Source organism: Loa loa (assembly GCF_000183805.2).
Source record: "Loa loa unplaced genomic scaffold supercont3.168, whole genome shotgun sequence".
Classification (NCBI taxonomy): Eukaryota; Metazoa; Nematoda; class Chromadorea; order Rhabditida; family Onchocercidae; genus Loa; species Loa loa.
The window spans coordinates 73,346-87,115 of NW_018108348.1; the positions used below are offsets into that span (position 1 = coordinate 73,346).

The following is a 13,770-nucleotide window of genomic DNA, read 5'->3' on the forward strand; positions in this document are numbered from 1 at the left end:
GTAATGATAATAATAATAATAATAATAATAATAATAAATAATAATAATAATAATAATAATAATAATAATAATAATAATAACGGTAATAACAGTAATTAAGAGTAATGATAATAATTATTGTCATTAATAATAACAATAATTAATAATAATAATAATAATAACAATTGGTAGTGATAACAACAACAATTGATAGTAATGATAATTAATAACTAATAATAATAGTAATAGTGATAACAATGATGATAATGATAGCAATGATAACAGTGATAATTTTCTTTTTAAATTTTTTTTTCAGTCTCACAAATTATTAGTAATTTGGACAAAATTTAAACCAATCTAGCATCAATAATTAAAATAAAGATTGAATGAAATGAAGAAGTTCAGATTGGTGGAAATAATCAATCCAAACGAGTATTCTGGATTGATGGAGGTATTCATGCACGTGAATGGGCTGCACCACATACAGCCTTATATTTCATTCATCAGTTAACATCAAAATATGGATATAATAAACAAATTACGAAATATGTTGATGAATTGACCTGGGTCATAGTACCATGCCTAAATCCGGATGGATATGAATTTACACGATCCTCAACTGATCCAAATGTTAGTAACAATCTTAAAATGTGAATAAATAATAATTCGACTTTTTTTTTGTTGACAGTTTGTTTGTTAATTTATGTCATATAAAATCAATTAAATAGATGAAATGAATTCAATTCGACTCTTCATTGCTTCAATCAATTTGAATAACATGAAAAACGATAGCAGTCATTTCATGACAAAATGATCCAACATATAACATCGCATCGTATTTTATATGTCAAACATATATGTTCTTCAAATATAGGAAATCGCATGCATAATGACGGATAGATTACTTGATTACTGCTGATGCTACGTACGTTTGTTTCACGTGCATAGAAAGTGAACGAATCGCAATTGCGTAAAACATTGAAATATGAAAAGACTCTTTGTTTCAGATTCGATTATGGCGTAAAAATCGTTCGTCAGTTCTGTGTGCGAAGGATCCGTGGGGACGTAATCGTTGTTGTCGTGGTGTCGATTTAAATCGAAATTTCGACTTTCATTTCAAAGGTAAATCAAGTTTTCAAAATTTCTAGAATTTAAAATATTTGTCTTAATGATTTCTTCTTGAAAGATGAAGGTTCTGAAGGAATTTAATGGTTGTGAAATTCCATCTTAAATTTTAAATTTTAAAATGCCACATCAATTTTCTTTGTTAATTAATTTATTTCATGTAATGCGTGAAGAAAACATATTGCCATTAAAATAATAACATTATGACGTCCTTGCAGTTGAAATTGAAATCTATTCATTGCAAAATTTAAATTTTAAATTTTACAAATTCTAGAAAGCGGTTCAAGCGATGATCCATGCGCCGAAATTTATCAAGGCAAGGAACCTTTCAGTGAACCAGAAGCAAGGTTTGCTTATTATTTTTATCAGTGCGTTCATCTTTTATCTTTTCTTTTATATTATCGTTGAATTAACTTAAACGTTCTTTAAATGATTAAAATTTGATGTCGAAATGCTTTCATTGATATTTAAAATTGTTTTTTTTCTGTCCCACAAATTTTAACTCATTGACTTTTTTTTTATAGCATATATGTTTGCATTTAAACAACTATTTTACAAACCTTTGTTTTATTATTGTTTCAAGTTGCAAAAAACGAAAATAAAATGAAGTGTTAATGCACCAAATTTTAAATTGCCATATGAAATCATTTATAATAATCATCTGTCACAATTTATCTTTTTAAGAAATTCGAAAGGAAAAATTTAATTCAAAAATTTCTTTCCATCAATTTAATTTCACCTTCATTTACACCTGTTTCTCCTGTATATATATGAAATTTCCGCTACTCCCTCCCATTATCATTTTTCAATCTCATTTTGATTATCGTTTACGAATATTTATCAGTGATTAATTAATGATAGCCAAATATTATCTTTAAGGGCAGTACGTGATGCTGTAACGTCAAATCGTTACCGTGGTCGTATTGATGCTTTTATAACGTTGCATACTTATTCACAACTTTGGATTCATCCATATGGTCATCGTAAGGATACGTATCCTGGTGATATACAGGATTTGGTTAGCCTTGCTAATTTTTAAATTTTCGAATTCCATGCAAACAAACAAATTTGTTAGGTTGTATTAATTAATAGCAAAAGATACTTTCAAAAAAAAAGAAAAAAGGAGAGGAGACAAGAACTTCACCTTCATTTTCCCAACACGGTCAGTGATATTTTAATAATATATTACCTAATAATTTTGTTATTGAAGTATGAAGTTGGCAAGAATGCAACAAATGCGCTTAGTAAACTTTATGGTACAAAATATGTTGTTGGTAGTGGTGCTGATACATTATGTTAGTTTATCTCTTCCTCTTCCTCAGGATACTTTCATTTCTAATAAAATTTATCACTTCTATCTTCATTTCATCACTTTTGAAATAACTTTAAAACTTTGTTAATTAACCAGTATTATGATTATAAAAGTGAAATTTTCAACTCTTTTATTTAAGAACAATAAAATTATCAACATTTTATTGCCTAAAAAATAAATCCATATACACAAACATATGTATAATTAGATCCGGCATCTGGTGGTTCCGAAGATTGGGCGAAACAAACAGCAGGCATAAAATATGTATACTTGTTGGAATTACGACCCGATGAAAAAAGTATGTCTTGGCTTTACTAACTATCAATATCATATCATTGATCACATAATATTTTACTAACTATTTAGTATTACTATAATTGTTAAACAATTAATTATTCGACATTTCATCACTTTATATTAAATTAGCCTATTACGGACTATGTGATAAGTAGTGGAAGCAATGTGTATTCCTTACATATCGATTGGTAAGAGTAACAGGGAAATTTTCTAAGAATTATCACTGATAAGATTTCATTTTAAAGATTGGGATGGATTTATTCTGGATGAACGACAACTGATACCAACAGCAACTGAAACTTGGGCTGGTATACGGGTAGTTGCTGATGCGGTAATCGAACGAGCATATCGAAAAAATGCCAGAATTAATGGTACTAAAAAACTTACCTGAAATCCCCCATTATTATGTTAGACATGGATAATGAAATGATTGATTATATACATGATAGTGTTTTATGTTTGATTATGCATTATCATTTTCTGAATTTGAAAGTCCTAGATAAAAAATTTATTTCGTTTTGAAGGAAAATGAAAAAAAAAAAATCCTGCATAAAGTCTTGAAGAGTGTCCTTCTGAGAAAAAGGAAAGCGAAAGAGAAAAGGAAGAATGAAAGTTGAATTTAATCATTTCATAAATATCAGTTGACCTCTTTAAAAAGAAAAATTACTACCTCCATCATTAATTATTATAAAGGATACTACAGGTAAAGCTATGAATTACTTCAAAATCAACTGTACCTAAACCTTACATTTCTTTTTCTTTTCATTCTTATCACTTAATACATAAAAACATTTTTATCATTTTCACTTATTCAACACATTAAAATTAATCGAAAGAATTAAAAATTTTATTATGAATTGTAAAGAAAAAAAAGATTACAAAAGTATAAACAAATTATAGCACTATTAGTTTTATTTTGTATTTCTTTTTTATGAATTAATTCTATTATATTTCGAATATTATTTACCTGTTTTGATGTTGCAGCCATTTATTGTGCTACATTTAACATCGTTTTTATCAAGAAAAAAAAAAAAAAAACCAAAATGTTTTCCAAACAACATGCGCAATATTGTTCGATACATTGCATTCGTTTGCTCCTCTTCTCGAAGCTATCCGAAAGAAAAAGATGCATAATTACATCCTTTCCTATGATAAATGATAAGCATAAATAAGCAAAAATAAGTGTAAATGAAATTTCTCGCTCAACATCAATATTTAGCTTAACTTTTAATTCAACTTTTGCCTTGCCTCTCCTTTGTTCGCATTTCGCTAGAAGCCTTTGAATTTCATTTAAAAAAATAAAATGGGAAGGGAAATTTTTTTGGGTGATGAGATTTACTTTAACAAACTTTGCTTGAGAAGCGCAGGAAAAAAAGAAAATGAAACGAATTATTCAAAAATGAAAGGAAATTTTGCAGTAATCGACTAAAAATAAAGTTTTTATCAGAAATATTTCATTTTTATCATTGTTGTTTCTTATTTTAATACTAACTACCTATGACCTAATTTTTCTACATATTTCTTTCTTTTATTACACATAATTATATCCTCTCCTATAGCAAATGATAAGCGTAGATAAGTTTCTCTCTATTTAGTTATTCAGTGCTACTTAGCATAACTTTCAATTCAACTTTTGCTTTCCTTTTTTTCTGCATTTTGCCAGTTTTTTTTATTTTTTAAATTCTGTTGAAAAAAGTTCTTGCTTTTTTAGGTACTATAAGGCAGCAATATCGCTTTGGAAATGGCAGTACTGGCTCATGTTATGATTTACGTCATGCATGTAAACGATGGGTCCGAGAAAAAGAATCAATCTGTCAAACGGTACCAATTTTCATGCGAGAGCAATGCGCCTATTCATGTGGTCACTGCTGATAAACAACTAAATTGGGTTAATGAGCTCTTCCCAGTATTAAAATAAATAATTGTGCTTTTGGTAAGACGGAATAGTGTAAAATGAAATGGAGTGAAAAACTGAAGTAATTTCTTAAGACATCATCAAAATTATCATTATGTTACTGTATACCATCAAAAATTATCACAATTAATAAATCAACATTAAAACGAAATAATTTTATAAAATGATCGTTTTTCATATTCTAAATTAAACTAATATCCTCCAAATAATTCTTTAAAAGGTTGGAAATAATCAGAGTGACACACATAAAGTTACACTTATAGAGTAGATCTAATTCCGCAATTAGACCTCTGCACACCAAACTATAGGTTACAGAATTTTATACAATATGTGATTTGATTTAAAAGTTTCAACAACGGAAGGTCAATTAAAGAATACCTTAATAAAGGAATTGGATTAACCAATTTTCGAGCTTTCCTTTCATTGATAATATTAAATATTAACGATCACACAAGTCTTTAACAGTAAGGGGTTCCATCAATTTTGGATCTACTGAACGATGTACTGCTGATGAAACAATTTCATCGGTTAGCGAAAGCGCAATTTGTTCATCCGACAAATAGCGCCATAAATTTTGTCGTAAAAAGCAACAGTCCACCTGTTAATTGTTCAAATTTCAATTTTAAATGTAAAATCTTTGAATTTAAAGAGTGATCCAAATTCAAAATTATTTTTCTGTGGTACTATGCGGTCATCCTAAATTATCCAACATTAAAAATACAAGTGCAAAAATATTTTCATACTAATTATGCTTCACAACAAGGAATAAAGAGGCGAGTTTTCGGAAAGTTAATAAAACCTGAATTTGTTGCAAACCAAATCGGGAAAAAGTTTGTAGTCGGACACACTCGAGAAAAGATTTCAAAGCAATATTAACAATGGCTGTCAAGATCGACATTCGATTGAACTAAAATATAAAGTGTTTGAAAGTTGCAACTACTTGAAAAAAAAGCAGCAACCTCACGAAAATTCTAGACAGTGCTAAGCTGGAAATTATTTCTTGATAATATACAGTAATGTTTCGCAAAAACAGCTAGTGTATAAGACTGAGATACCTCAGGAATCAACGTACGGGGATCGAATTCTTCGAAATCAGATATGATACTTTAATCGATTTCAGATTCGTACCATGAGTTTTCACGTTTCCTTTTAAAACTTAACTTCCTACTAACTTTTTCAAAATTCAATTTTTGCCTTCCTCACTTTCATCGTGTTTTCCTCATCTATATGCGTAGCTTTCCTAATTTTCATGAAATTCAAGGGAAGAAAATCACAATATTAAAATGCTTACTTCCACATTTGTACAAAAATCTATCCTTTCGGACCATAACTTATCCAGCGTTGAACTGATTGAACATGTATCGAATGTTCGCCTTGAATGTGAACGTGATGAACCGCCTTCTAACAATCGTTCTTTACGAGTACCTTCATCCATCTAGGAGAAAATTTTGAAATTTATTGAATTATCGGAACTGATTCAACAATTACTGTAATCGCATAATAGACCAATGAAGTTTGTATTTATTACAATTTATCCGAAATTTGTTTAGACTTCTGACAAAATTTCTGCAAATTAGCAGACATAACGATTAATTCCACGGAATTTGAAAGGAATCAAAACACAGCAAATAGAAAAAAATTTAAACCGGAAAACAAAAAGTACAAATCATGCTCTCCTAATTGATTATCATCCTAAAACCAAGGCAACAATCAAAACCGCTCCATCATCTCGCCTCACAGTTTATCGGTAACAACATCAATACCACATTCCGGATGAGCCATTTACCACAGTGCTCATTTCATAACATCCAACGTTATTTTCTCGACTCGTAAATCTCGACTCGATGAAAACTTCGAGAACCGGTCACGTCACATTTCAACATTATTCATGGTTTGACAATTTCTCACATCTCAGTGAGATGCTTATACAAGTATTTTATAAAATGCAAAAGATACAGAAGATTTACAAAAGGCTTAATAGCTGAATTGATGGAAGCTAAATCATCGATAAAACGCTTCACAGCTGATCGAACTGCTGTTGGTTCGGCACAACTTAACCAATCCCGACATTCAATACTACGTATTAGAACCTTAAAAAGAAAGAAATTTTGAAGAGCATAAAATCACAGCAATGTGGGTTCTAATCTTTCATGTAGGAAGAAAAAAGAAAAATACAAAGTGGCAATCGCCAGTAATCTGACCCATATAAATATCATGAAATGAGCACGTTAAAAATACTTTCTCCAATAATGTCACTTACGTCTAAAATCACAAACATGATATTTGGATTTGATGGACATAAGTAAGTACCATCAAAGAAAGTGCTTCTAGATCTACAGAATGGAATTCAACCACATGAAATCGAAAGCTTTTTTTTCGTTCTTGGAAATGCACAGAAAAACAATATCCAGAAAACGGAACCAAATAAAGTAAACTTTAAAAGGAAAACTCGCCAAATCAGAAGGCCTTTAAAAGAAGTATAGCTAAATCTATGCGTTTTCATATTTCTTCAACGACTCAAACTTGATGTAGCACACAATATTTTTAGATTCCCAACATACCTCAGAAGTATTAATCCCCTGAAGGTAGACACAGTATTTCAGAAGTTCATAAGCAGTTGTACGTAAACGAACTCTGACATTCTCAACCGAACTCAATCGCGACTTTTCGCCTTTTTCTCGCTCTGCTACCAATCTAGAAATCAGTTTCTTTTCATTTCTTTCTTTTTGTCACTAAATAAGAAAAACCTACCGGAAATCAAACTATAAGAAGCTTACTGAAAGGAAATGGGCTTAAAAGTTAAAATCAGAAGATTCTTCTCGGATGTTTAATATGTTCAAAAAAGGATAGAACGAGGAAAAGTGGTTACAGTAATTATAGGCGAAAACTATCACTGGATGAAAAATCATATATTTTAAGGTAAAAAGTTTGTTTATTTTGCATTGTAATCTAAGTACATCATTAAGAAAAAAGAAAACCGTGGAATCTGAATTAGTACGAAATACATGCAAAACTTCAAATGAATGTGTAAAACGTAGCGAATCAATTGAATAATGAATTACTTAAATTTCTTTGTCCAATGGTATTTTAATCACGAGAAAAAAAAGAAGGGAAAAGACGACTTGGAAAGGGAAATAAGTAAAAACTAAATGAAATGAAATTCATTGAACCTGAATTGTTCCTCGCATAAATTCATGATATAAACCACTGAATGATTATCAATATTGATGAAAAATTGTGCTAGAACGATGTAAACAACGGGCAATGATGGCGTCCTTTGATTCATAACATCACAGCATTTTAGACCTAATTGCGCTATTTCATCTAGAGATTTTACAACCAATAATTCGTGAACATCGATACCAAAACCAAGTGAAAACTGAGCTGAAAATAAAAGTAGGAATCATTGACAATTAATGAAACTTGATTAATAAAACTGCAGAATGAAACCTGATACTCACACTTGATCGATAACAAAGAAATTTTGAAGAAAAGCATAATCAGGATACGGAATCGATAAAATGGTCAAAGAGAACGATTAATCTCATTTCAGAAGTGGAAATTCAGTGAAATACAGGAACGAGAATATGCCAGAAGTGAAAGAAAGACACGGTGTGGCAAATGTTTTAATTAGCCTTTCAAACACATATTTCTTTGAATATAATTAAAACTGATAAAGTTTTCCAAAATTTCACGAGTTCTATATAGAACCAAACCCCTGTAGGATATCATTTGGGATTTACATTTAGCGGGATATGTTTTTATACTGAAGTAGCTTGAGCTTGATATTTTGATTTACAACCTGTTTTGAAGACCAGTTACAAAACTGATCATAAAAAATCCAACTACTCTTGAACATGATAAAAAATCACAATCAGAAACTAAATATGTAACTGGATATAACAAAAACTAAACTAATAATAGATTGTTAAGAGTTCGGTTAAACAGCAGTACTTATAATCAATCATTATTACTCAGCAGATACTCAAGATTACTACTAATTTTATTTAAATATTTAATAGAGAATTGAGGGTCACAAATATAGAGAACTGAGGATTGATGTAACTATTTGAATATTAAATACAGCGTATCGTTTGCTGGTAACATGACAGCATGACATGTCTATTATCAGTTTAATCAATTTTCTGATTAAATTGTTAGCAGTTGCAAGGAGTTGGAAAAATTTTTCTCAGAATTGAAGAAATGCATTGATTTGCAGTCAAAAACATAAAGGAAATGTTACCTTGATCAAGTGATGAAAATGTCATATCAGAAGCGGTGAAAAGAAGCAAAGATGCAAGGGCAGTTTTTATCTCAACAAGAAGGGAATGTTCCAGTCGTGAAATTATGTCGTTTAACATTGATGTATCCGAAAAAGATGTTCCCGGTACAGTTAGTTCTTTTTGAATCTAAAATGTTCTCCTCTCATGCCACAGATAATATTAATGCAGAAATGCTTTCTTTTTATTTGAAAAGCGCCATGAATCAAAACAGTATTTATGAAATAGTAAATTAGTAAGCAAACATTCGAAACAATGTTTCCATTCTTGAGAAAAAAGATGGAACTAAACCTGCCGCAAAGAAGAACCAACACGTTCCACGACTTGACCATGTGCAAGTTCTATTTCGTGCCTTGAGACGATATTTAACATGGAAATGCATAATGGTAAATAATCCACGCCTAGAAAAGGTTTATGAGACAAAGTACATGAATGCAAAAATCAGACATCTATTACAAAAGCTAGAATACTACCAACACATTATTTTTCATTGATATACGGATAAAGACCTGCTAGACTTAAGCAGTATCATAGATTCCGAAAAATTAGAAATGTGAGACAATTAACCACGTATAAGCTGGTTGCACGATGACATACGACGGTAAAAACGATCAAGCGCCCGTACAACAATAGCGCACTCTGCAGCATCTGTTTCTTCCAAAAAACGCATCCTGACAACTTCTTCAAACTGATTCATTAGCAAATCCATCAATTCAATTGCGTCACCCGCAATTGCCTGGAGAAGTAAGTAGTTTGATCGAATCCATTGAAGTATTAATTTTCTTCATCAAAATTGAAGAAAATTTTTAAAATGAAAAGTTTCCTCAAAATTTATAAAATCTTGCTACGTCAAATGCAGGTATATAGCAACTTTTCCGAAAAACATTTATGATTTAACCATTTTGTTGGATGGCATGATTAACGATGGCTTTTACGAAAAAGAATATTTCTGTTAGTTTTTATGCAGAAATCATATGTTGCAATTTTTTTTTTCTTTCGAGATGAAATGCACAAGATCTGTATAAATTGAGATCGAACAACAATAAATAGCACGAAGAAAACAAGGATTTAAAACAAATATTTCAACCTGGTTGGGGAAAAAACGCAGATTTATTGTTGTAACCAGTGACAGATCTGTTAGGAAGGAGCTGCAACAATTATCCACGAATTCCAGGACATCTGCTGTGCCCTAAAACGATTATCTAAATAGAAATCTCACAAAACTTTAAGATCCGAAAAAGAACGTGCTATATTTAACACCGGTGAACTAAGTTAAGATTAGATTTCACGTGAACCTGTCTCTGTGCTCGCATTACTGTAAGTTGATCACTTAAATTACGCTTGCAACTGGCTAGAAAATCGTTGTAAACAATCGACGGCTCTACACCTAACTTGAGGAGTAAAGTTATGGCTTCCGAAAGTTCATCAGATGAAATGAGACAGCCACAGATGATTTGTTTCAGCTGAAAAATAAATTATAAAAAGAGTGCGAGACAATGCGTAAGGTAAATTAAAATGATGTAAACGATAGGGTGAGTCACAAAATTTCATTAATGTTCTAAAATTGAAAGGACAATTTAAATTCCCGAAAAAATGACTGAAAACATCAGATTTTTCAGATACATCAGATATCACTTGATACTCTCTAATTTTCTTGCAAAACCAGTTTAACCTAACCTTATCTAACCCGCAAATTCAAAAACAAAATTTTTGCTAGTTCGACAAAATTTTTGCTTTTTGCTAATTTCGACACACAACTTAACTCCCTTAATATCAATTTGTATTACTGTCATGGATAAATATCAATATTTCTAAACTAAAAAATTTCCACAAAATGCAGAGTCGTAAATTATAAATAAAGTACGATCAACCTGGTCTTGAACTGTCGCCATTATAGCAATTGTTTCATCATATATATCAGAAATTGAAGCTATGTCTTTGCAAAGCAAAAGAGATGATCGTACCCTTAAATAAATTTTCACTGCTTCCTCATAATTCTTCTGTTCGACCAAGGCCTAGAAATAGAAGGAAGAGAGAAGTAGAAAAAAAGTAACTATAATCATGTTCCTCATGAGTTTGCTTTAAACATTCGACGACATAAAAAAATTGAGAGTAAACTTCCACAATTCACTCACTTGTAACTTTTGTGGCAAGCATAGCAAAAACTGTAAGCCTTTCACTTTCTTATTAGCATCAGAGAGCTGTGATACATTTGTCCGATGTTTGCTAAATGCTGTAGAAAGATTCTTCGATAGTGCCGCTATTTTGCTCATTCGTTTCGACAAACTCTCCATTTTCTAAAGAAAACTTACAAATGAACAAATGTAAACAATAAATTAAAGAAACGGATAAAGAGAAAGCTTTCTTCGTGCAAAAAAAAAGAAAAAAAGAAAAAAGAAATTCCGACTATACATACTACATATCCGTATAAAGCACAGTACAAACTAACTCTTTGATTTCACCGACTTCCCAAGTCTTATCCAAAACTACTGGTTTAAAAATATGATCTAATAATAATATCCTGCTATTAGTTTATACCTCCAACTCCTAATTCTTGCTTTTTCCATTTCTATTGTGTAATTAACAAAGATTTAAACTTTCACTGAATGAGAAATTAGAGAATTACAACTTTTCAATTGGAACGTAAAATCCATATTAAACAATTTATGAATTGAACCTGAATTTATGAGTAAGCTAATTGAAAAGTATTTAGACAACAAAAAAATAAACGCAATCCCAAGTTTAACTCACTTGGCCCATTTCCATAAAATCATTTTGCATTTTCTTCACCGTACTTGTTGCTGTAAGAAATTTGTTGTAATTTTCGTATACAAGTTGTTGCATTTCGGAATCAAGCCGTCTAACCTAAGAATTATTCGTAAATACAAAATTTGGAAAAAATGAATGAAAATTTTGTTTAAGTTGTCTTTCCTTTCTAATCAAAATTGGAAACAACTAGCACTATGCAACATATCTTACCAGAAAATTGAAAATTAAAAAAAAAAGAACCAGAAAGCCACACAATTAGTTTGTTGAAACAGTACAACATTCTTCAAAAAAAAAAGAGATGGAATAAAACTTTTTAAAGGAATAAAACATTCGGAAAAATAGAGCAAACTTTCTAAAGAATCCAAAAATTGAATTTTTTTTAAAAAATAAAACATAGATCCTAAAAATCTCGAGCATTTTTTATCATAAATTAGAATCTCAAGTAACTAACATTATGGACCATATCTTCTTCTACTTGAACCAATTCATCCAAATTCTTCTTCCGGAATAAATCACTCAAGTATGCTTCACTACTGAAATTTATCGAACTAATATCCAACGGGTCATTCCTGTCTCCGTTTCCTTTCTTTTCATTATCCATTATTTCTTCCTTATAATCCTGAAACTGTTCAAGTAATTGGGGCTAAAAGAACGCATCTAATAAGTGACGAATAACTGGTTACTATCCTATAAGTTGCTAATAAGTACGTCGGAACCACAAGTTGAGCAAGTAACAATCAATGAGTAACAATAAGATATCCACTGAAGTGGACAGAAAAATAATCTGCAAACAATAAGTGGGTCTAATCTGCAAATTAAACGGTACGGTAACTAGGAAAGTAAACTTGTAGTACAATACCCTTATGACCAATAAAATAATAATATCACAATTACTAAATCGACCTACAAATAATCAGAAAAACGGAAAATAACCAGGAAAAATCAATACGCTGATCGAGAAGCTAGAAAAACATAGAATTTTAGAAGAAAATGGGAAAACCGATGTCATGTACTACGCATAAAAACACGTAAAACCATCTAAAACCGTATGTTACAACAGTGCTAGCAACAGTAACCAATTAAGAGTGCCGTTGATCCCGAAAGTTTTCACTACAGATTCATCAAATTAACGGACCTCGAAATCTCTGAACATACTGCTTCTTCCAGTTATTGCATTGTCGGGAGATCGGTCGGACAGTTTTCTTGTTTTTTCTTTTTTTTTTTCTTTTTTGGTACCATTCGTATATGTGAAAACATAAAATATCATTTTTAAATTTAATTTTCTGATGTTGAAATTGAATTTTTTTTCATTTCTGCTTATATTTACTCAATTCAAGATTCATCCCAATTTTCTCTGCACTTTTGACCCATGAAATCACATCTCAGCCTTTATCAGCACTGACTGTATCAATTTATTTCGCTATCATCGATTTATCATTGCTTAAGTATTGCTAGATTTGTCGTTCCATTATCATCAGCTTATCGCTGTTAAGGTCATTATCATTTTCCTGCCATCATAAGAAATGAGTGTAGCAGGAGTGTCATCCATCAGTATGTAGCATGTCAATCCAGGCTATGAATATATATATATATATATTTCCTGCGGCTCTTTTCGGCTTTAATTCCGTCGATTCATGTGCCTACTGATTTCGTGCGAGCATAACAATGAATTTTAAGGGTTTTTTTTTTTTTACCTATATCGGTCTAAAAACCATTATTATCTTTGATATTGACGAATGTTGTGAAATTCAGTTCTTTTTTTTTCTCTCAACTTCGTTCTTTTTAATATCCTGTGATTTCCTTCTCTTCAGAGTTTGAATTATGTGATATACAAATGAGATAGCAATTAAAATAGGTCCACTCAGCGGGATGATTTGAGATTTCGAAAACTTGCATCACACCGTATCTGGTTTGCTCCACCATACTATTATCAGAAAAACCGTTTCCTTTTGTAAGCAAACGAATTAGTTTTAGTTATGAAAGCCGTAGTAAATGATCATCCTGAAAGTATTGATCATGATAAGCTGTATTGTCAAGTTTATGATTTAGGAAAAAGTTAAGGATGTCAAAACCTTTTCTTTCTAGTAGTGAAT

The 13,770-nt window shown here is 30.8% G+C and overlaps 2 protein-coding genes across 2 annotated transcripts in view; one reads left to right on the top strand and one right to left on the bottom strand.

The window, feature by feature from the left end:
- LOAG_17993 (carboxypeptidase A1) overlaps positions 1-4,620 on the top strand; it is a gene marked incomplete at its 5' end in the record, with an annotated part of 6,279 nt that extends 1,659 nt beyond the window's left edge. Inside the window, 8 exons of the mRNA XM_020450663.1 lie at positions 385-609; positions 987-1,101; positions 1,379-1,451; positions 1,984-2,122; positions 2,315-2,399; positions 2,625-2,714; positions 2,959-3,084; positions 4,425-4,620. Coding sequence (XP_020305634.1) covers positions 385-609; positions 987-1,101; positions 1,379-1,451; positions 1,984-2,122; positions 2,315-2,399; positions 2,625-2,714; positions 2,959-3,084; positions 4,425-4,585 — 1,014 coding nt within the window. The 3' untranslated portion in view covers positions 4,586-4,620. The remainder of the gene's footprint in view (positions 1-384; positions 610-986; positions 1,102-1,378; positions 1,452-1,983; positions 2,123-2,314; positions 2,400-2,624; positions 2,715-2,958; positions 3,085-4,424) is intronic.
- A 447-nt stretch (positions 4,621-5,067) lies between these two features.
- On the bottom strand, positions 5,068-12,304 carry LOAG_07891 (hypothetical protein; the record flags this gene model as incomplete). Its single annotated transcript, XM_003143423.2, has 15 exons — positions 12,129-12,304; positions 11,660-11,773; positions 11,044-11,205; positions 10,780-10,923; positions 10,204-10,371; positions 9,996-10,097; positions 9,476-9,644; positions 9,200-9,309; positions 8,872-9,037; positions 7,799-8,012; positions 7,190-7,322; positions 6,596-6,718; positions 5,920-6,063; positions 5,428-5,535; positions 5,068-5,226 (listed from the first exon to the last, which is right to left on the bottom strand). The coding sequence occupies exons 1-15, from the start codon at positions 12,276-12,278 to the stop codon at positions 5,068-5,070; spliced, it is 2,166 nt and encodes a 721-aa protein (XP_003143471.1). The 5' UTR covers positions 12,279-12,304.
- Positions 12,305-13,770: the final 1,466 nt, after the last annotated feature.